At 36.3% G+C, this 25345-nt stretch overlaps 1 protein-coding gene across 1 annotated transcript; it reads left to right on the forward strand.

Annotated features, from left to right (window-relative positions):
- The first annotated feature begins 381 nt into the window (after nucleotides 1-381).
- On the forward strand, nucleotides 382-5530 carry LOC103415023 (agamous-like MADS-box protein AGL18). The gene is made up of 8 exons (XM_008353381.4): nucleotides 382-733; nucleotides 1780-1870; nucleotides 1991-2058; nucleotides 3556-3655; nucleotides 3837-3878; nucleotides 4480-4521; nucleotides 4651-4802; nucleotides 5257-5530. Exons 1-8 carry the CDS (start codon nucleotides 516-518, stop codon nucleotides 5342-5344), a joined length of 801 nt encoding a protein of 266 aa, XP_008351603.3. The 5' UTR covers nucleotides 382-515; the 3' UTR covers nucleotides 5345-5530.
- Nucleotides 5531-25345: the final 19815 nt, after the last annotated feature.

The raw sequence follows: 25345 nt of genomic DNA on the forward strand, positions 1-25345 counted from the left end.
AGGAGAAAAAGGGAGGGTATTTGAAGGAGAAGAGAATCGTACTAAATATTTTTTCTATGTTTTGATAATCACTTATACTTGATATATATGTGCCCAATATCTTATATAAAAGGAAAAGGATAAGTGTGTAACTAATTCCATTAGCCTCCAAAGCTTGTTGGGAAACACTGCTGAAGTGGCAATACGTATATAACTTACTCCCCAAGTAATTAGATATATTTCTGGTTAGAGTCGGCAGAGAAAAAGGAAGTAATTTCTTCTCTGGCAAGGATTTTGCATGCCTTTTTAGGATGTTTGCCACCTTTAGTAATTCCATTCGTCACCGATTCATATTTTTGCATTCTAATTTGGTCCAATTTCCTTCCTTAGTTCCCTACCAAATCCATTCTCTATTTAAGAAACGTAATAATTGCATTATACATCCACAAGATACACGTTTCTTCTCTCTATATCTCATTCTTTTATTTATTTATTCTTTGGTGAAAAGACCTCGCACTTTGATAAGTCTGTAAACGATGAATACAGAAAATAGCACACCGGCAAGAAAACCTTTGGGCAGAGGGAGGATTGAGATCAAGAAGATTGAGAATCTGAGTAGCAGGCAAGTCACGTTCTCGAAACGGCGTAATGGGTTGCTCAAGAAGGCCAAAGAATTGTCAGTTCTTTGTGATGCTGAGGTTGCTGTCATCGTTTTCTCCAGCACCGGAAAACTTTATGAATTCTCAAGCACCAGGTTCGGTTATTGAATTTTATATATTTTTTACTTTTTGATTTTCTTTTATTCTGTTATGTATCACGGTTCAATATTGTTATCAATAGAAAAATCATAGGTTCGATGTGAGATTTGTCTACCTTTAATTTTCTCTTTAATCTTTTGTATGAACTTGTGTTCTTGTTTTTGTATTCATCAAGAACAATATTAAAACCCTTTAAATTCCCAGTCGTAAGTAGAAGATCTAGGGATGCACAATAAACAGTAGAAGATTTAGGTACTTGGAATTTACCAATATTTAAAAAAAAAAATTATTAAAAGCACTAGCGATTCTCAATTAATAATGCTTTAAATTAACACAACAAATACTCTCGAAAATTCCACGAATAAATGTTTTTGGTAATTCGAAAACTGCTCTCAAACACAAAAATTTCAAAACAATTTGGGAAGTTTTCACCCAAATTAGAAAAGTTTGAATTTTAGGGAGGAAAGATAAGGTTGAGGATGAAGTTTTCTGAAATTGGTAATTCACCAAGAGTAGAAATCTTAATCGAGTAAAAGACTGTTTGGCCAATTTATTTTGGGATATATATAAATCGTGCACGTAGATTGCAGAGGAAGATTGGGGTTTTGCTCCTCATTACCTATTTAATCTTTGTTTTATAAAAATCAAAGCCCATTAACATTGAGTAATGCACAATATGTTAATTAGAAAAAATGTTCCCTTCGTTTTGAACAAAAAAAAAGGGAAATGTTCTCTTGGTCATCTAGTGACCAAAGAATCTATAATTATACATTATTAGGTTTGACATTAGGGGTGAAGAATACTTGAGTTTGATATTAGGGGTGAAGAATACTTGAGTTTGATATTAGGGGGTGATGACTAAATGGATTTGCATTTAATGTATTAATCTCAATTCTTATATAATGATATCAAATTCAAGAATAGGTGATCATGACTCCTTAATCACCAAGTGACCAATAAAACAAGACACATATTTTGACTTACGGAAATATTACTTCTTATGATTGAAATTATTAATTACCGCCTCTTCTATTTCATGTAGCATGGACCACACTCTTTCAAGGTACAACAAGGGGGGCCTAATAGAGCATCCACAAAAAGAGCGCTCCGGTGACAATGAACCTGTAATGCAGGTTTGCGATGCATGCATGCCGCATATGTACATCAATTAGAAATTTAGAACAAACAGTGCTTAATTTTTTGTATTACTTTTACAAATAGAAATTTCTTACATCCTGATGTTGAACAAACAGGCAACCAACTCTAACTGTAATGTAAATGCACTACAGAATGAGATTGCAACACTACGCTTGACATGCACGTAAGTCATCTTTTGATCTTGTCACTTGCAGATACCTTACTGATTAAAATTAAGAATTAATACTACTTGAATGTTTCATGTTTAATAAAAAATGTCATGATTCTGTTATATATACTGAAGACATAGTATCATGTTGGATTAGTGTGATGTGCTACCAATTAGAATTTAAAACGGTGAACCTTGTTTGCCAGTACTATACAAAGGGAATGACTCATTTTACTCATTTACTAGTATGTATTGTATGATTTTGTGCATATGATATTTTTATGCTTTTATTAGCAATAGGATATAGTAGAATTTATTTTATATGCTGAAGCGACAGGTTTGGCATGTAGCAAAGGATATGTAGGAGTAATCTTTAGTTCATAACATATATGTAGGTTTACACAACTTATTAAATTGGTAAATACGTCTGGTTAGGGTGAGTAATATTCGAGGCAATCACGATTCACGACACACTAACACAAAATGCCACTGCCCTGGTCATGTTAGTATAACATTTGTTCTTATATTTGGAAAATAGTTTCTCATAGGGCTGCAAATTTGGGCGGGTTGGAAATTCTAATCTAGTCTTTACTATTCGGGATGGTTTCATGTGGGTTTAGTTGGGTTCAAGTTTTAATTAGGTTAATGTGTTTACTCGGGTTGGGTTTGACCAACTTTTTTTAGTTCAATTTTATTTTTGCATATTTTTTTTAATTTTAAACCAAATAATGTCAATCTTAAGTTAAAATTTCATTTACACATTATCATCCACACAAAAGTTAAAGTAAACAAGTTGGAGACTATTTCTACTGTTTTAACCATGCAAAGTTAAGATATATACCAAAGCTTCAACAAAAAAAATGTAAAGTAACACTATCATTCATTATCCATATGCAAACTGACAATAAACTTCAAGTATATTTATTTCAAATTTTATGCATAACTTATATAATATAAAGTGGGATGAAAAAAATATGTGCATGATCGAATTCAAACTCATAATCGAGTTGAGTTTGGCTTGATATGGGCTGGCAAGATATCAACTCACTTTAGGTTGACCCAACCCAAGTTGCACTCCTAGTTCAATATGCAAATTTGGTTGATTAGGTATGAGTGATCATTTAAATTTTATTGAAGCAAGTGGTGGATTATCTTTAGTGGTTACACCCTTTCTTTTCAACTCATCCCTCTCCCTTAATGTAAATTAGTGTAAAATATCATGTATACTAAAAAAAAACTAAATTTAACTGTAAATAAATTGTAGATAGAATATTTATGGAGTTTTTACATCTTAAATTCACATCTCTTTATTTGAATGTAAATTGTTTTTCTTTTTTGAACAAACGATATTGTCTACACTGAGTGGGGGAGTGGGCTAAGCTTCACAATGGCTAGTAATAATGTGATTTAAATTTTCTTTTGGTGAGAATCGAATCTAAAACCTCTCACTTACAAACGGCTTTGAATATAAACTCTTAAATTCGTGCTCCTGTGATATTTCTACTTGTACAGGCGGATGACGGGTAAGGAACTGGACGGCGTGAGTTTGAAAGACCTGCAGCGTCTAGAGGACCAACTAAGTGAGGGGATATTATGTGTCAAGGACAAGAAGGTAAACTTTTCGTAGCAAGTGAAAAGTATTCTTTAGTGCTTTGTTTATCTAGTGAGAAATGAAACGTTACCAAGATTTTCTCAAACTTTAACTCCTGCCAACCATTTTATTGTATTTTATTTGAAAAGACTATAAGTATTTCGATCCATAGGACTTGACTGAACATTTTCTACCATTGCAGGAGGAAATACTTATGGAGAAGCTCAAGAAGTCCAGATTACAGGTAAACTAACCACAGTAACCATCTCTGTTAAGCACGTTTCTTTTTCTTCCAATAATATTAGCTCCAGCATATTTAAGAACCCTAGACGTACGGATGCAAGATTCAGATGTCACAAATTCCCCTTCTTCATTATTCCTTGGCATTCTTGCATGACATGGAATAATATACATACATATACATATTGACATGCATCCTATACATTGGCCATGAAGGATTTCTATTTACCTGATGTTGCTCTTCCTGCCTTTAATTTTGATTGTATTGAAAACGGTTGTATTAGAGGTTTCATGCTTTAATGAATTTCTTTGCATCAAAAATAAAATAAAATAAAATAAAATCCACCTTACCTTGTAGAGCAAGGAACGATTGGTGGCATTCCATTAGACCTTCCAACATATAATCGACGTGGAATACGGTGCTTTTAGTTGTGCTTTCTTATTTTCTTTGTACTTTTTTCTTAAATCAAAAGATTTACAGAAATTTTCATAATTCAGGAAGATATATATTGGCCAAATATAAGTTTTTTTTTTTTTCTCCCTTCCTTTATAAACATCGTTAACTAATGTTTATTTTTTGTAATTAAAATTTGTATTATTCTCAGGAACAAAAGGCTATGGAAGAGAGCGAGAATCTGCGCAAAGAGGTTAGCATTAAACTTCATCCACATATAGACATATAGCGAAATCTTCTTCACAGAAAATAATATAAAACTGCTGCATCGTTTAATTTTTTTTTAATTTTTCACTAATTAATTTTATGATATATAAATTAGCTTGAGGAGATGCGGCAAAATAAGAGGTCGAATTGGCCAATTGTGGTTGCATCCCATCCTTTGGAGAGGAGGTTTTCCTGCACAAGCTCTAAAGCCGTTTCCAATTACGAAGCAGAAGAAAGTGACCATTCAGACACTTCTTTGCATTTAGGGTACGTATTTATGCTCTTCATTTCATTTCTTCATCCATATCCCACATTTCTCCTAAAAATATATTAGTTTCTTATTGCAAATATATTTTATTTTGACAAAGTATAATTTAACCTAAAATCTAATACACGAAAGGAAGAATTCAGATCTTTGGTATTAAAATTGCATTAGACTAAAAGGCTAGACATGTTTTTTTTTTATATTTTACTTGTTAGTAGGAAGGTCTCAAATGCAGCTTAATTGATGACGAGTTAAATACTGAACTGTTATGGGCCAATTGTGCGGCTTACCACAAGTCTCTATTCTTAAAATAAAATTTTATTATACAAAAAAAATATGTAACATTTTCTCTTTACAACAGAGCTCAAAATATCAAACTTTTACAAACTCTACTTGTTTAAAGTTCCAGAGAAATACATGATATTTATCTAGCAAACATTTCATTGGTTTTCTTAGGTTATCGTCAGATGTTCATCGCAAGAGGAAGGCAGCTAAGATTGAACACAATTCTAACGATTCAGGGAGTCAAGTGGCCTCAGACTAATACCGTTGAAAAGTTGCATGTTTTCCCATTCCAATTTTTCTCATTAGTTTAGACTTTCGTTGTTCTCCTTGTTAGTCTTGTAACTCTCCGTTCATGAGTTAAAAGTTTTTTCTTGAACCATATAGACATATATACAGATCATCAAAGATTCTACATAAAAATAATAAAGCGCTAACAACTTATATATATCCACTCCACAATGAGATCTCATGATTCAAACCGCACTTGAGTGCTACACGCACATATAACCAAAAGTATTAAACAGATATTGGAAAATAATAGCGTTTTTATGAAAAACAAAGAATTCTTTCTGGACACCCAAATTCATATGTTCATATACCCTTCACTTGTCCATCACTATAGCCCCACACATACTATGAACAACCAAGTTTTATATGAACAAAATATGGGTTGGGCCAGCTAATTAATCTAGTTTTTTAGGCTTCTTGCACTCATGTCAGAGCACGACATATTGTGAAGGGAGCTTAGCATATGCCCTATCATTAGTAGAAAAAACAGCTTGAACGACAAACAATACTTCGTCACACAAGAATACTTAGCGTGAAAAATACTTGTTGTCGTCGCATAAAGTCAACAAGAAAACACGGGGTAATTTTTTTTACGCGAAAAACTTGCACGACGAAAAGGGGGCATTTGTGCGACCAATGATTTGTCGCGCAAGTTCCTGTCAGTTTTGACCATTTACTGTAGCTCAATCAGAGGAATCAATACCGCATTTAATACAGATTCCTATAAATATGCGCTTTTGTTGTCCTTATTCTTCACAATTCTGTTCGTGTTGGGATGACGGATAAAAACAAGGATGAGAGTGTGCGCGATGCCAACCCACATGATTTGAGGGAACATTTTGAATTTGCGCATGCGATTGCTATAGCCATGGGGAATAATTGTCCCATTGCTAAGTGGCGTTCTTGGGAAGATGTGCCCGTAAATGTGAAGAAGGCTGTGATGGATGAACTATTAGTAAGTATATTGTTGATGGATCAATAATTAAGTTTGTAAAATTTTTAGTTATATGTTGGAATTAATTATTTGCATATATGTGTAACAATATAAGTATACTCTTGATGATGATATGAACGAACAATTGATGAAGTTGATGGATGATGCGTTGGAGAGAGGTTACAATCGGTGACGTTATGAAGTCTTGTGGAATGGACCAGGATCATCCAAATAGTAGTTTTAAATTTATGTTTTGTATGACAATATTTAAATTTAAGGTTTTTTTTTATAAGTTATGTATTTGAACTTAATTAGGTTTCAATTCCTGTTGGTTTTTTTTTATTGAGACCTAATGTAAGCACCCTATCCTCGATTTATATGTGTTTTCAATCTTCAATGAATATCATACTTATGCTAAAAATAATTGTATGGATTTAGGCATTAATTATTTATAGAATAAATATTTAAGGTATTAATTATTTATAGAATAATATTTCAAGTATTAATTATTTATAGAATAAATATTTCAAGTATTAATTATTTTTAGAATAAATATTTAAGGTATTAAATATTTTCTGAATATTTGTTTGTAATTATAAAGTTTATGTAAACATAGATATCTATGTTTATGTAAACTTTATAATTACAATCATTTCATTCATCGCACAATATATTGCGCGACGCTACTTTCGTCGCGTTAGACAGCTTTGCGCAACGAACATCATATATTTGTCATGCAAAGCACGGTCAGATTGCGTTCAAACCTTCCCATTTATTGTGCATTTATGACGCATTTTGCTCGACGAACATGGAGATTTGCGCAATGAATGGGTTCATCGCGCAAAGGTGTCCTAGTGCTATATAAACACAGTTTCAGAACACTATTTTTCAAAAAAAAAAAATTGTTTAAAAAATAATGGTCGATTCTGGAGAAGGTTCTAGCAAAAAGAAACTTGTAGTGTGATTAGAGAGGTATCAACGAAAGCAAGTGCCATACTTTGCGCGACGAATGTTTCTTTCTTTACTTTTTAATCTGGATTCAGCCATGTGCAAAGGCAAACTGCAAAAAAAATTGCAGATTGTGCCTCTGCACTCATCACTTCAATTTTGCTCGATCCGGCATTTGTCATTTCCATTTTCTCTCAATTTGATCATCTAATACTCCCTCTATCTTCTCTAGGTTGATCAAACTATCTCGGTGTGTCTGGTAAGCATTTTTTGTCGTTAGGGTAAAAGTATTAATGTAAATTCGTACTAACGCCATTAATTTCGTTGTCTATAGGGATATTGTGTGTGATTAGTGATTGGTGGAGAACGATTGGGAATGTATTTTCTTCGTTTTATTTTTTAAAAATATAAAATTAATTAAATTATGTTGAACTTAGTTTGTTATGTTTATATTGTGTTGTGAAATTATATTTATATTATTTTGTTAAATTTATACGTGACGTACAAATATGTGTTATGATGTACGGAGTTAATTGAAATTAACTTAGTACTTGTGTTTTATTTTTAGTAAAACTTAGTTTCCCATTCGAGGATTAGTTGGATTTCGCACATGGATGCGAAAGCATGACTGCAGTCCAATTAATTCTTGAATTGTCCCATTATTTGGACAGTTTGGGAATGCACAGTTATGACACGTAGTTTATGATTGAAGGATTAGGTTTCGGTTGTGGAGATTTCAATGTCATCTCTGTACGTTCTTCAAGTGGTACATAGGTATTTTATATCTACGTCGTACACCTGAAGAATTTGATGCGATAAAAGTTAAGCACTCAAATTAAACCCTCTTGTTGTCAAATTGTAGTATAAATGCAAGTAGCGATCGTTCTAAACCGGGGATTAGGATGGCTTGCTAAAACCTCTAAACTGACTCAAAAACGTAAAAACAAAGTTAAAAACGTTTGAATAGACTCAAAGGACTCAAAACAGGTTCACAAGACTCAAAACAACTTAAAAACACTCAAAACTGCCTAAAAACACCAACTAGGCAGTTTCTGACTCTAACACAACTTTGGACGACTTTAGTGTTTTGGCTTGAATCAAAACACTCAAAACACAAACAAAACAGATTTGAAACACTTTGAAACAAGAAAATAAAAGGGGGGTTTTGATTTGGACGAATTTGAAACAAAAAACAAGTATGAAAACTAGACAGATTATAAAAGGAATTTGAGAAATAAGATGATGGATGGATTAGTTAGAGGTCTGTTCTTCACACATGACACACTTGTACATGAATTGATTTCCAATTGCTTTTCAATAGATTATGATGCTCAACACCCGAGATTAACCGTGATGCACAAATTAACCCTCAAATTTTCCTTTACTCATTGGATTGGATGAATGCATGCAACAACCCAAATCATTCTCCATAAGTCCCCTACATGAATGCATAATAGAGATACAGTCAGATATCATTACGTTTCATGAAAATCATAAGTGTTGACGAGGCAATTGTAACTATGAATGCATGATACGTTTGCCAAGAATTCAATTAACGCGATTGTGACAAGCAACCTTCACTACTAATGAATATAAACTTGTAACGATTAGGTGAAACTCATTTATATTCTAGCATCTAATTCATGCATGAAAACTAAGTATGCATCCTTAATAAACATACAAGAATCAGTTATAAATAAAACAAAAAATTGAATTTCAATCACAACTTAACAAATCACAATTGGAAGAAATCAATTCATATCTCAAGCATGTTCATGGCTTCAAACTTCCCTCTAACTAAATAGGGGTTTAGCCACTCATGATTACAGCAAAATCAGAAAGTAATAACAAATTAAACATTGAAAACAAGAACAAAGTACACTTAAAACGCTCCAATCTGCAAGCATGAAATGCCAAGGCCCTTCTTCTTCCCTACCTTGCTGCGGAACAAGAGGCCAAGGATGTGTATGAATATATGAAAGGGTCAGAGATGGGTTTAGGTTAGATGGGGGTTGCGGCAAGGGAAGAAGGATGGCTGGAATTGTGTTTGGATGTGTAGAATGGTGAATAGGGTGCGGCTGATTATGTTTCTGAATGGTATGAGGGATATCTGCGACATAACCCTAAAATATGTATATATAGGCATCACAAAACCCTAGGGAAATCAGATTGGGACTTGGACTTAGCAGGAATTAAGGATTAAAGGCTTAGGGTGAGCATAAAGTTTGGAAAAGGAATTGTGGTCCAATTAATTTCTGAAAAGGATTTGTAGAACCCAAATCCCCAAGGAAAATGGCCTAACAAATCAGAATCCAAGGGGGGAAAGGCTTGAGAGGTGCGGCTGAGAGGATAAGGGCAAGGGAATGCCTTGCAAGGCAAGGAAAATGGGTTCTAGAAGGGTTTAGGTGCGGCAAGGGTGGAAAGTGAAAGGATAGGGCTTCTAGAACCTTTGGTTTGTATCTAGAATGCATATAAGGCCTTCAATGTTACTAGAACATTAGGGATATTTAGGATTAGGAAAGGTCAAACCAAAATAGGAAACTTTGGCTTAACTTTCCTACTTCAAGTAGGAATTCTTTTTGGAGTAGGAATCCTTTTTCAATTAGGAATCCTTCGTTGATTAGGAATCTTTCGTCTTCTAGGAATCCATCTTCAATTAGGAATCCTTACATCTTCAAGTCTTCAATTTCGTCCATTCCTTTTGCCCCAAGCATGTGTTATTCATTCCAAGCCCAATTTTGCTCCAAAATGCACCTTCTTGCATACTTTGTCCTTAGAACCTGAAAACACACGAAAATGGCTTAAAAGACTAAAAGAACTAAGAACTAACAATGTAAATGCACAAGAACAAGCTAACTAAGTCGCATAAATATGCTCCTATCAAATTCCCCCACACTTAACTTTTGCTAGTCCTCTAGCAAAACGAAACAAACACAACAAAACAAAGTAAACAAAACACACTCTAATCCTTCCAACATTTACCTTAGGGATTTCCAATGCACATGACACGTTAAAGATCATCATTCCCATAGATTTTAGTCATCTTCACACTTGAGCACATACTTAATCACAGTCATCACTTACTAGTTCACATTTAACTAATTAAAACGATGTTTTGAATGTATCAACATGCCTTAGAGAATTTGCTCAATTCCTTACAAGATACTCTCTATTTTCACTCACATTTTCTAACTACACACCCTACACTAGTTATATGTGAGAAGATTGATGTAAACATGAAAACTAGTACTCACATATGTGTAAAACAAATAAAGCAATTTTCTGGAGTTATTAAGCATGTTTAGATATGATCTCATGAATGGAATGCTACTACTTAGATGCGAGAACTAGTGACACCATATGCTCATACCCATTTCAAACTCCACAAATTGAAACACACAACACTCAAGATTGAAGTCAAGGGTTGTAACGGGGCTTGGGGTTAATGGCTAACAAAGAAAGGATAGGGATTACAAACGTTCTTAAAGTAATAGCAAGCAAAGTAATGAAATCGAGACTTGAAATTCACTTTAGAATGTAGAAATTAACATTTAAACACAAGGGGAATATTCATGCAACACTTAGGGCCGAATTCAACTTTTTGGACCCTTTTTTTCAACAACCAACATTTTTAAGCTCTTTTTCAAATATTTTCACTCTTTTTCATTCTTTTCACAACTTTTTTTTTTCTTTTTTCTTCTATTTTTCCACGAATTTTCTTTTCTTTTTCTTTTCTACCCGTGCCTCATTAAAGACTTTGGCACACACGCACACACAAGAATCACTTCCCCCACACTTGCTTTCTGCAATACATTAATAAAAAAGGAATTCATTTTAAGTCATGCTTTACTATGTTTCAAGAACAAGGGTATGTATGGTCCTAAACTAGGCTAGGTAAGAATAGTGTGGGTTAACATAAGTTTAACAAGGCTCAACGGGGTTAAACTTAAACACATAATAAAATAGGGGCACGACAATTTAGTTTTGGTGGTCACTACATAACTTCATCTTGAATATGTGTTATGCAAATCAATAGCATGCTTTGAATGAAATGGGCATGAGTTTTAGCGTTTGGAACTAAATGATGAAACGCCTTCTAAGCAGCAACTAAGCAAAGAATAATGAGATCATGCAACGACTTTAGAAAACAACAATGCACAGATTATTAACTCTCCAAAGAACGTTTAGGCTCAAGTCTCACAAGGTTGTAGCGTTAATTTGAGTTCCTTCCTTTAAGCATGTTACAAAAACTGATTTTTTCTTTATGTTGCATGTGAATTCATAAGTTATAACCACAACCAAGCATAAACCAAAGAGTAAATCAGACTTCTATCCATGTGTATAACTCTCTTTAATAGTCATGCAATTAAAAACCAAATCCTCATCATTGTGTTGGAAGTACCCTAAGACACAAACAAACACACAAAAACAACTCTTTTTGGGTTTTTCAAAACAATTTTTCAAATTATTATGAGATTTTTGGATTTTTATGTAAAACACACTAAAAAGCTTCAAAACACTTAAAAACAGTGAGAAACAACATTGGAAGTGATAGGTGAATAAAACCCACGAATTTGCATCAAAAACACTTATTTACCCCCCCCCACACTTAAATCAAACATTGTCCTCAATGTTTCAAACATAAACTCACAGAAAAACAATTAAACAAGCAACAAATAAACATGGAAAAATAAGGGCAGCAAGGAGAAAGGTTGAAAGAAAGCAAATCTGGATTTAGAGCCGAGTCTAGGTGTTCTTTTATTAGCATGGGTTGCCTCCCACGAAGCGCTTACTTTAACGTTGTGCAGCCGGACGACTACCATCTTTCAAGCATCTTTGGAGCCAACGGCATAGAGGGGTAGTTCCTCCACCACATGCTCCTCAAACAGGTTGTAATAGGGCTTCAAATGATGCCCATTCACCTTGAACTCGTGGCCGGTTTTCAAGCTTTAGACTTAAACTGCATCATGAGGAAAAACATTAGTAACAACAAAGGGTCCAATCCACTTAAAACGTAACTTACCAGGGAATAACCGAAGGCGAGAATCAAAGAGGAGCACTTTATGCCCCTTGGAGAATGTCTTTGTACGAAGCATCTTGTCATGATACGCCTTGGTCTTATCCTTGTAAATCCGGGCATTCTTGTAAGTTTCATGCCTAATCTCCTCGAGTTTATTCAATTCGAGCTTTCTATGAACTCCGGCGGCATCTAGATCCATGTTGAAGGTCTTCACAGCCTAATATGCCTTGTGCTCTAACTCGACGAGCAAATGACATGGTTTACCATAGATGAGCCGAAACGGGGACATGCCAAGGGGAGTTTTGTAGGCCGTACGATTAGCCTACAATGCATCGTCCAAGTGCAAGCTCCAATACCTCCTTGTTGGCCCCACGGTTTTCTCTAGAACTTGTTTGATCTCCCTATTTGAAACCTCGGCTTGCCCATTGGTTTGAGGATGATAAGGTGTTGAAACCTTATGCGTAACATTGTACTTCTTGAGCAAAGCTGAAGGAAATTTTGTGAAAAACATGTTCATTTGAGCAACATCTATGGCAGGCAATTAACAATTAAAGGCGGAATCATGCTTGTATGCATTCAAAAACAAAACATTACCTATGAAATTCAAAACCTAGTAGAAAGGTGAACCAAGACTCAACTCAAGAACAAAGTGAGTTGAGAAATCTTATACCTTTATTAATTCCTCTTTGCATAAGCAAAGGCTAATCACCCAAGGAGAGGGCCTTTATTCCTTGCTTCTTAGATCCATGGATTTCTTTGATGAGGATGGTTGAAAGGATTCTCCAAGTTCCCAAAGTCGAGAACCTCTAATTTTCCACACCAAGGATGGACTTGAAGAAGAGATAAGTGACCTTGGAGGAGGAAAGATTGCTAGCTAATCTCCTCCAAGGGGGCCGGCCTCCTAGAGAGAAGGGGAGAAACATGTTCTCTCCAATTTTCTCCAAAAGAAACCCTAAAAGAATTTTGGCTATAAAGTTCTTTATATAGTCCATTCAATTAAGTGACCTAGAGAACAAAAGGCCTTTCTTTCAAAATATGGTCGGCCATCTTATGGCTTTTGGGCTGTTTGGGCCCTCTTGAATCTTTATTCATTAAGTTGTCATACAACTTAAGTTAATGGGCTTGACATTCGAAGCCCATCGGGCCTTAAGGCCCAAAACTAACTCGAGGTCTAAAACGAACTTATTCGTTTGATTAATCATCATATTAATTAATCCTTGCCATAAATAATTAAACTATTTAATTATCCTTACTCATCTCCGTTGTTTCTTTAATCTCTACCTTACACGGTGTACGAACCATTAGGTTCCTTTTAGTGAGGCAGTGGGCGATTAGAACTCTTTCAAATCGATTGTGAATTGAAACTTACTTTCAATTCTCCCTTTAGTGATTATACACATTTAGGGCTTCCACAAACCATGAGTGACACCTAGCAGTATGTCATGGTTACCCAATCTAATCAGAAGAGGTGCAAAACCTATTCAGTTTAGGATTACAATGCAATACAGTCTTTCTCTAATACCATACTCTTGACCACATTGTTTGGTTTGATAGTTTATTCATGTCTACTATCCAATGTGATTCTCTTACTTATATGATTACCTTGAATGTGATTTGGAACGATTTCCTAAATTTCATTCATACTCTGGCCAGAGATTCTTAATCATATCATAGAGTATTCTCCCTCAAACAGTTTGAAGGTTAGAGATTCCTTGTTGCGCATTCACTTGCCTCCATGGCTAAGTGGCTTAACCCTAACTATGTCGTGGACACCCTCTGACGGAGTGACTTTGACATAGTCAAAGATCAAGAACCTAACCACAAGACAACTATGATGCCTCAGGTCAAAAGACTACTTTGCATTATCCCAACCATGAGTTCTCATGTGACATGAGTATGAGAACTCCTTGTTGATCGTGTTCAGTGGACTCATTCTCTATTGAGCACCTACATGCTTATCTTGGTGTCAGTCACACCAATGACTCGAGACCAGTCACTCTCCCTAAGAGAAGACATAACACGTACTGATCTTAACGGACTATCAATGCCCAATTGGTAATCCTATGATTAGGAATGTTTAGGATATGTATACGAAAGAGAATGGTCTTATGAATCTAACTTCTTTAGATCGCATTCTCCCAATTACATATGCCTTAGACTTATTGTTTAAGCGTATAAAATTTATATGAGACGGCTTCAAACAATAATCTTTGCCCTTTAAATTAAACTATATTAGTTTAACATGTGAAATGTCTGTAAAGTATCATCATATGATTGGTTTTAGGACACATTTCCAACAAAAGCCTCAATGGTTCGATTACAAAAATGGGAGCCTCCATCACTGATTAGAACTCTAGGCATTCCAAACCTAACAAAAATGTTAGTTTTCACGAAATCTCCAACCACCTTAGAATCGTTAGTACGGGTGGCTTTTGCTTCCACCCATTTCGAAACATAATCAATAGCTAGCAAGATATAAGTGAAACCATAAGATGGAGGGAAAGGACCCATAAAATCAATACCCCAAACGTCAAAAATTTCAAAAAAGGATAGGGGTTCTTGCGGCATTTGATCCTTGTACCTATATTTCCCGTTCTTTGGCACCGATCACACGTTAGACAATAAGTTCTAGCATCTTTAAACAAAGTGGGCCAATAAAATCCACATTCAAGAACCTTTAATGCGATTCTTTGAGTGCCAAAATGTCCACCATAAGCATAAGTATGACAAAATCTTAGAATTGAAAGAAATTCACAATCATGCACACATCTACACAAAATCTGATCAGAGCAAGACTTCCACAAATAGGGATCATCCCAAACATAGAATCGTGCATCTTTTCGAAGTTTATCACATTGGTGCTTGGTGAGAGTGCTTGGAACTTGTTTAGACGCTAAGTAATTCACTAGATCGGCATACCAAGGTTCACTTACCTCAATGGACAGCAGCTGCTCATCGGGGAAAGTTTCAGGGATAGGCATGGCATGCTCTTGCTCATCATGGACCATTCGGCTTAAGTGGTCAGCCACCACATTCTCGCTTCATTTCTTGTCTCGTATTTCGATGTCAAACTCTTGAAGAAGAAGCATCCAATGAATGAGCCTAGGTTTTGCTTCCTTCTTCGTTAGTAAGTACTTCAAAGCTGCATAATTAGTATAAACAATCACTTTAGTTCCAATTAAGTAAGATCAAAATTTATCTAAAGCAAAGACAACAGCTAGAAGTTTTTTTTCCATTGTGGAGTAGTTCAATTAGGCATCATTGAGAGTTCGAGAGGCATAGTATATAACATGCGGCTGCTTGTCTTTTCTTTGCCCCAAAACAGTGCCTAATGCATAGTCGGATGCATCGCACATAAGCTCGAAATGAAGGCTCCAATCGGGAGGAACAATGATACGGGCCGAAGTTAGCTTCTCCTTGAGTTGGTTGAATGTCGATTCACATTCCTCATCAAACTTGAAGGGCACATCTTTTTGAAGCAATCGGCACAGGGGGTTGGAAATCTTGGAAAAATCCTTGATGAAATGCCTATAGAACCCTGCATGGCCAAGAAACGAACGAACCTCTCTAATCGAAGTAGGAGAAGGTAAGTGACGTACAAGGTCTATTTTTGATTTATCTACTTCAATTCTTTTTTCTGAAACGATATGGCCTAAAACTATACCTTGTTTAACCATAAAATGAAATTTTTCCCAATTCAACACAAGGTTAGTTTCAACATATCGTTTCAAGATCAGGGTCAGATTATCCAAACAATTATCAAAAGAATCCCCAAATACACTAAAATCATCCATAAATACCTCAATGATCTTCTCAACATAATCGGAGAATATACTTACCATACATCTTTGGAAAGTGGCAGGTGCGTTGCATAGGCCGAATGGCATGTGACGATAAGCAAATTTTCCAAAGGGACATGTGAATGTGGTCTTCTATTGATCTTCCGGGGCTATCACAATTTGGTTATATACAGAATATCCATTAAGAAAACAATAAAAAACATGACCGGCTAACCTTTCAAGCATTTGGTCGATGAATGGCAAAGGAAAGTGATCTTTCCTTGTTGTGGCGTTTAGCTTCCTATAGTTAATACAAACTCGCCATCCAGTTTGAATTCGTGTAAGCACCAACTCGTTCTCTTCATTCTTGACAACAGTAACTCCAGACTTCTTGGGAACGACTTGAATTAGTGAAACCCAACTGCTATCAGACTCCACAATTTAAGAGCTTGATTATTTCCTTTTTCACAACTTCCATCATCGGAGGGTTGAGACGGCGTTGAGCCTCTCGGGATGGTTTAGTCCCTTCCTCAAGAAGTATATGGTGCATGCAAATGGTGGGGCTAATTCCCCTAATGTTGGCCAAGGTCCACCCTATGGCTGTTTTGTACTCTCGTAGCACCCTCACAAGCTTTTCTTCCTCATGTGCTGTGAGACTTGAAGAAACAATGACGGGCAATGTTTCATCATTTCCCAAAAACACATACTTCAAATGGTCCGGCAACGGCTTAAGTTCAAGAATAGGTGCCTGAACAATAGAATGTAACATCTTAGTAGAAACTGAACTTGAAATTGAGAGTGGAGCCTTACCATATTGTCGTGGAAGTGACTCAAGAGCAGCCACAACCTCCACAACTTCCTCATTAAAGGGCACGTCATTGGGTTCCTCAATCTGGCCGTAAGATTGTATTGCTCTAATGTTTTGGTTTTTTAGTTCTATGCCTTTCGTAATGGCTATTTCAAAGGCATCCTCGTTCAATTCCTGAAGATACTTCTACTCCAAATAATCAATGATATCAATCGAAAAACATGAATGGTCATCAACGAGATATCTCATAGTTTCAGAAATATTAAAATCGATAACTTCCTCATCGAATTCCATCATCAAAGTGCCCTTAAACACATCAATCTTTGTACGGGCTATCTTCATGAATAGCCTACCAAGGAGAATCGGCAGAGAGGTGGAATGGGTTGAATCTTCCATGTCTAAAACGTAAAAATCGGCCGGAAAGATCAAATGGTTCATCTGCACTAAAACATCCTCCAATACTCTTTTGGATAAACGTTAGAACGATTAGCCAATTTTATGATCACACCATCCTTTTTCAATTCACCCAAATTCATAGATTCGTAAATAGAATAAGGCATGACATTTATAGATGCACCTAAGTCAAGCATTGCATGTTCAAACCGAGTAGTGCCAATTATTCAAGGAATTGTGAAACTACCAGGATCTTTGCATTTAGTAGGTAGTTTACGTTGCAATACGGCTGAAACATTTTCACTTACCTTAACTATCTCTTTGTTCGACATTCTTCTCTTGGTTGTGCACAGCTCCTTGAGAAATTTGGCATATTTCGGGACTTGTTTAATTGCCTTAAGGAGTGGAATATGTACTTGCACTTTCCGGAATGTTTCTAGAATGTCCTTCTCATTCTCATCCTTCTTTGATTGCATGAATCTATGAGGAAAATGATCATTGGTCAGATTAGTATTTAGTGAATTTGAATTCAACTTACCTTGTTTGGCCGAATTAGGAATGATAAGGGCTTGCGGCAAGGGTTGTTTCACCCTTGCCGTAGGTGTGTTGGTGCTCCCTTCCTCATTTTACAGCTTTTCATCCTCTTTTTGGGCAGATTTGGGAGTGTTGGACTCACTTTCAACTTCTTTTCCACTAAGCAACATGATGGCTATGGCAGATTTGAATCCTCCATTCGGATTCACATTTGTTGAACTTGGTAACTTACCTTGTTCTTTACTGAATTGCCCCATGAATTCAACCATTTGTCCCATTTGTTTCTTCAAATCTTCCACCTCCTTGGCTTGATTTTGCATGCCATGAGCCACATTGGTTAGCAATTGAACAAGTTGATCATCATCCATAGGCGAACCTGTTCTAGATTGGGCTGGAAGTGGTTGATTTTGTTGATATGGCCGTGGGAACCCAGGGGGTTTTGCCGAAATCCCCCTTGTTGTGCAGGTTGTTGTGGCTCTCTCCACTTCATATTAGGGTGATCTTTCCATCCGGGGTTGTATGTGTTCGAGTATGGATCGTATTTAGTTTGATTCTGGCCTTGGAATCCAATAGCATTGGCAGATTCCCATCCACCATTCTCGATCAACTGAGGGCACTTCTCGGATGGATGCCCTTGGATGGAGTACACAGTGCAAACTTGATTTTCTTATGGTTTTGACCCAATTACAACCTGAGACACAAGAGAAGTAAGATTAGCTAATTGTGATTAAATTTCAAAAATTGTACTTACCTCATTCACACTATGTTGTCGTGGGCTTTCTCTTTGTCTAACACCCTCATATTGTTATGCATTGTGTGCTCGGTTTGCAATTAGAGTCTTGGTAGCCACCGGAGTCATGTCAACCAACGCACCACCAGCCGAGGCGTCTAGCATTTGACGTTCAATGGGGAGGAGTCCTTCGTAGAAGTATTGAATGAGCAGCTTCTCCTTCATTTGGTGTTGTGGACATGAAGAGACAAGAGTTTTAAAATGTTCATAATAAGTGGGAAACGATTCACCTTGATTTTGTTGGATGCCACTAATCCGTTTCCTCAAGAGAATGACTCTTGAAATTGGGAAAAATTTCTACAAGAATGCTCGTTTCATATTCTCCTAAGATGTAACCGTCCCAGGTGCTAGCTCATACAACCAATCTTTAGCTTTGTCCATTAGAGAGAATGGAAAAGCTTTCATCTTCAAGATGTTGCCATCGACATTCACTGGGGTCATGTTTGAACAAACTACTTCAAACTCCTTCACGTGCTTGTTTGGATCCTCCATGGACAGCCCATGGTACTTTGGTATTGGATGCATAGAGGCGTTGCATTGTCCACACCCGAGGCAGAAAGCTCTTCGATGGTTCGATTGTCCACTGCCATGTTTGGCACTTCCTCCACAACCTGTGCTATGGGGGTTTCTTCCTCCTCTACTACTTGTTCTTCGAACTCAGGTTCAAGAATAGGTGGATTGGGCACTTGTTGATTCCTATTCCTTCTCAAAGTTCGCTCAAAATAGTCGTCAAAGTCCATGATGTGCTCACGAATAGGTTGGGAACTTCGAGTCATAAACTAGTACCTAAAAACAAGAAAACAAAACAAGTCAGAAACTAGAATTAAAACAAACTAAACGAAAAGAAAATAACCAAGGGATTAGCAACGTTGCTAATCCTCGGCAACGGCGCCAAAATTTGATGCGATAAAAGTTAAGCACTCAAATTAAACCATCTTGTTGTCAAATTGTAGTATAAATGCAAGTAAGGATCGTTCTAAACCAGGGATTATGAGGGCTTGTTAAAATCTCTAAACTGACTCAAAAACATAAAAACAAAGTTAAAAATGTTTGAATAGACTCAAAGGACTGAAAACAGGTTCACAAGACTCAAAACAACTTAAAAACACTCAAAACTGCCTAAAAACACCAACTAGGCAGTTTCTTACTCTAACACAACTTTGGACGACTTTAGTGTTTTGGCTTGAATCAAAACACTCAAAAACAAAAACAAAACAGATTTGAAACACTTTGAAACAAGAAAATAAAATGGGGGTTTTGATTTGGACGAATTTGAAACAAACAAACAAGTATGAAAACTAAACAGATTATAAAACAAATTTGGGAAATAAGATGATGAATGGATTAGTTAGAGGTCCGTTCTTCACACTTGACACACTTGTACATGAATTGATTTCCAATTGCTTGTCAATAGATTATGATACTCAACACCCAAGATTAACCGTGATGCACAAATTAACCCTTAGATTTTCCTTTACTCATTGGATTGGATGAATGAATGCATGCAACAACCCAAATCATTCTCTAAAAGTCCCCTACATGAATGCATAATAGAGATACAATCAGAGATCATTACATTTCATGAAAATCATAAGTGTTGACGAGGCAATTGTAACTATGAATGCATGATACGTTTGCCAAGAATTCAATTAACGCGATTGTGACAAGCAACCTTCACTACTAATGAATATAAACTTGTAACGATTAGGTGAAACTCATTTATATTCTAGCACCTAATTCATGCATGAAAACTAAGTATGCATCCTTAATAAACATACAAGAATGATATAGGAGAACGATATAAAGAACGATATAGGACCACAAATATAAGAGAACGATATAGATTTGGCTAAAGTCTACTGAATGGTGATGCCCTACTTCGGCAGGGATGTACAAAAGGGCATACTCTGCTTTGGCAGTGATTAGGTAGGAATGTGGGAAAGTTAGTTGTCTTGATGAATGCGATACTACGTACACTAACTTTACACCTAAGTCACATCTCTAGCAATGACTTCAGGTCTATCGAACCTAATTAAGAGCATCGGCATGCCTTTCTTTATATGAATGGTACCAAATTACCATTTAAGAGACCTTATATTCTCCCTGTTCCGGAAGAATGTCGTTGAGTTTTAATGATATTCAAGAGAACAATGATCATGAATGAAATCACTAATAGAAAATAGAGTGGAATATCTTTGTACTACCTCCAAAAATGAGCCTGAAGCTTTGTTGTAGGGCCAATGAACTGTTTCCCAACTAGGAACACGCCACATGTGGCCGGCTTGGAGCTAGCTGATTCAAGCATTTTACTTGCTTTGGCACAACCTTGTGGGACACTTAGGTCGAACAATGATGCCACGACACATCTGCTTACTCGAAGTAAGGATCTTGTGCTTACAAACACACTTTGCCAAGCCTACTCATTGGGGAAATTGATTTCCTAAACCATCATTAGCAAAGATACGAAACGACTCTCTTTTCACAATGGATTCAAGGGAATATATGTGGACTAATTCAATAAAAATGGAGACCATAAAAATACTTATGGTTTTGGTTGATGAATCGACAAACTGGTCACATGTTTATCTACACACATTGCTGCTAAACCTCTTGGCCGATTTTAAGGGTTCATCACCCCACTTATCCTATAAAGTCTGGAAGATAATGCTTGAGAGTTTATATCGACAATTTTCGATAAGTATTGCATATCTTTTGGGTTTATAATTGGACATCGAATTCCCATGTTCACCCTAAAACAGCCTCGCACAGTGTTCATAAAGCGCAATTTAAATGATCGCCCAAATCTTGGTGAACGTACCAAGCTTTCGATTTCTGCCTTGGGCTATGCAATCTTGTACGCATCTATGTTGGTCCGTTTTGAGGCCCATTGCCAGCCAACCTTTTCAACGTTATAGTTGGTTATTGGGTACGAACCTAACACTTAATATTTACATGTTTTGTGTATGCATTCCATGTGCCAAGTTGCATCACCGCAACATAACAATATGGGTCCTCATAAAAGGTTATGAATCTTTGTCGATTACGATTCTCCTTTACACTAGCTTTTTGGTGCCCTTGCAAGCGATTTCTTTACCGCTCATTTGTGGATTGTCACTTCAATGAGATAGTTTTCCTTCTGTTAGAGGGAGATAAGAACGTCAACATTCTTATAGAACGGCGCGAATTTGCATGGACATTGCCCACTATGTCTCATCTCGATCCCCATACCGCATAAGTGTGATAAGTAAGTGCAATGAATTCTAGCTTTCAGAATGTTGCTCCAGACACATTCCTCTGATGTAGCTAAAGTGACGAGATCATATACTAGCTACAAACATGTCTACAAGGATAGACCTACTTAAAAAGCATCGAGTCAACATCCTCAAATGATGTGCCGTCCCTGTTGGACTGTTGGACCCTGGTACACTGGCGGATAGCTAATCAATATTTCTCGGCCTGAAGCACGACAAATCACTTGGTTCATCGGATTCACTTCCCTAGAAGATGAAGGTCAAGGCACAAAATGAATCTATACTTGATCGCTGTCTCAAAACATTTCTATCTCATGAGATTAATCCAGATTACTCTCGAGACTTGAAGTTCTTGGTCCAATATATTAGTTTGGATGAGATAATGGAATTGGAATGAGATTATCATCGATGATGTTTTCACTTATATGGTAGCTACCGACTTAAATGAAAATGATGATATCGAACCGTGTTTCGTTAATTAGTGACAATGTAGAACTGAATGGACAACTGAAATCACAATCTAGGTTAAATTCCTTACCAAAGTGTGTTTTGGTCATATTATTCCTTCATTGCCCAAGGTAACCCTGTTATGTTACAAGTGGGAAAGGAAGCATAATGAGATGAATGAAATAGTGCGATATGATGCACATCTTACCACACAAGGTTTCTCTAAAACGCTTTGTGATTGACAGCAACATTATGAAATGTGGTTAGTGTTTCTCCATAAGGATAGTAATACAGAGATTGACATGTAAGTTCCAGAATAATTACATGGACTGGTTCAAATAGTTCCAAACCACATAACACCCTCTTTACTTGTTTGAGGTGTTCACTTACGAATTGAAGCAATCTTACGGATGTGGTATTACCCATCTAAGTGATTATTTGATCAGTTAGGGATATGAATCATGCCTTTGCGTGTTAAACTATGAAGTCTTATTCCAAATTGCTAGAGTTGCAGTTTATGTCAGTGACATGAATCTCACTAAGACTCTAGAAGAGCTTGAGAAAACTACCTCGCACTTGAAGACATAATTTGAGATGAAGGATCTTGGAAAAACTCATTTATACCTTGAACTGAAGTTCCAGCATTGTTCTGACGGTACTTTGGTCTACTAATCAAACTACACCTCGAAGGTGTTACCTTTGAGTATACCTATGATCTTCCATACGCTATATGCAAATGAGACCCTTGAAGAGGTTATAGAATCCAAAATTCCATATCTAAGTTCAACTTTGCGCTTTGTTGTACTTAGCTCATTGTTTTAGATAGGACATCTCCTTCGCTGTTAATCTATTGGTAAAGATGCAACAATGCACCTACACGCAACCACTGAATTTGTATTAAAGACGTTTTTTCGCTATCCTGAAAGGTACTACAGATTTGGGCTAATCCCAACACATCTCGAGCAAATCTGACCCCATTGATCCTCAGAATGATGCTTGCCTTGTTTGTTATGCTGACGTAGTTTACTTATCAAAGCCATACAAGGCAAATCCCCAAATGACTATGTCTTTACCATTAGGGATATCGCAATATCTTGGAGGTCCAAATTTTGACTTTAGTTGAGAAATCTTTGAATTATTCCAAGACTCATCTTACTTCACTACGCCACACGTGAGACATGGTTGAGAGCTCTTGTTGAGCATATTCGAAGTACATGTTGTTTTCATCCATCGTTGAGTCCTAACGACGATCCATAAAGACTATGCTGCATGTATCAACCTGACCAATACATGATACATCAACGAAGTCAATGCCAAGACATATTGCGTCTACATCTACATCAGCAAAGCATCAGGAGATTGAAGTCATGCAAACTGATTCCAGACAACCTTGTCGACCTCTACAAGATGTCATTGCCTAAGTCAACCTTCCAGAAACTTGTCTGAGGAATTGGTATACCTAAATATTCATATGCAATGCTTGTAGTTCTCATTTGGAAGTTCTGTCAAACTCAGAGGGAGTATCCAGAAGTATACTCACTTGATCTTAATGTACTCTTTTTCCTTACGATTAGGAGCATTTTTCCTACTGGGTTTTCGCTACCTAATTAGATTTTGACGAGGCACCCATCCTGGGCTAGTCATACCCTTGTGAGCTCTTCTACTTGCATCTAGAAGACGTATAGTTTTGACTTATTGCAACTACTCACTTTTCTCCTTAGTCTATGAGTTTTTCTCCCACCTTGGGTTTTACGTTTTATGTATTCTTCCGTTGATCTGAGACTCGCATTCACTCATTGTGTCAACGGCTTCATCAACTGTACTTACTTAATCGCTACAGACCTGATGTGCTATTTAGTTGAGTATTTACACACTCAAGGAGGAGTGTTGCAGTCCTATTAGATTAGGATTGTAATTGTGTAAATCATAGTGTGTCTAGGGATATCTTGGAATATTCTCTAGGGTTATATATTATCTTATTAGAGTTGTAATCCTATTAGGGTAAGGATTTAACCTTCTATACTACTATAAATAAAGGCACAATGATGTGAGATAAAACACATCTCACAATTACACATCTCTCTCTTCTCTTTATGTGCCGCACCCCCCCCCCCTCTCTCTATGGCTTCTATAATTGTTCAGTAAATTATGCCTACAACATAAATTGTCTACTATGTCAACTAAACAAACGCTTTTTACAACCCAGATGATGGAATTGTGTAAAGTGGGGCACAAATGAAGAACACAAAGGATAAAGTGGGATAAAATATGGTATATGGAGTACTGAGAGTTTTGTGTTGTGCTTCTACTCCGTATCTTCATTTTCTAATCACAAAGCACTCTTTCAATTTACCTCTTGCATCGGATGTGGGGTTATACACATAAACACACGAAAGTAATTTTATTTACTTGAAAATATCGTTGTACACATGCATGAAGTACAAATCCATAAACAAATGAGAGTAAATTATACTTGATAATCCCACATATAGAGATGGACTACATTAATCTTAGGTCTGGATTAATCATCCCGTGGTACTTAATCTTAGGTCTCGATTAATCATCCCATGGTACTTCATTTGATCTAATTCTCATTGATTTTGATTGGTAAGTCTAGCTTATGTTGTAGTTGATTACTCTTGGTGAGAGGAGAAACAAATGACGTGTCATATTGTCATCTTTTGACTTTTTTTGGCGTGACGCTTCTTCATTGGTGTGTTCGGTTTTAAAAGATACGCATATCCTATTGGAGAGACTTTTTTTAATTAATCAATGATGCAATTAATTAGTTTGATTATTAGTTTCATTTGTAGAAATTAGCGGAATTAATAAATCAGTTTATCTTTTACGCCAAAATTTAATTTTCTGAATTTGTCAACTTTGTTTCTCATATGTGGACAGCCACCACTAATTGTAGGGACGTACAATAGTGGAGTGCACCTTGAAAATCGGATTTTGTTGGAGTCTAATTTAGTTAGAAATGCGATTGTGTAAATCCTATCGAGATTTTGTAGAATCTTTTAGATAGTTTTCTTATTGTAATGTAAGTCTAATTTAGTTGACTTCTA

This window comes from Malus domestica, chromosome 14 (genome assembly GCF_042453785.1).
Source record: "Malus domestica chromosome 14, GDT2T_hap1".
NCBI lineage: Eukaryota > Viridiplantae > Streptophyta > Magnoliopsida > Rosales > Rosaceae > Malus > Malus domestica.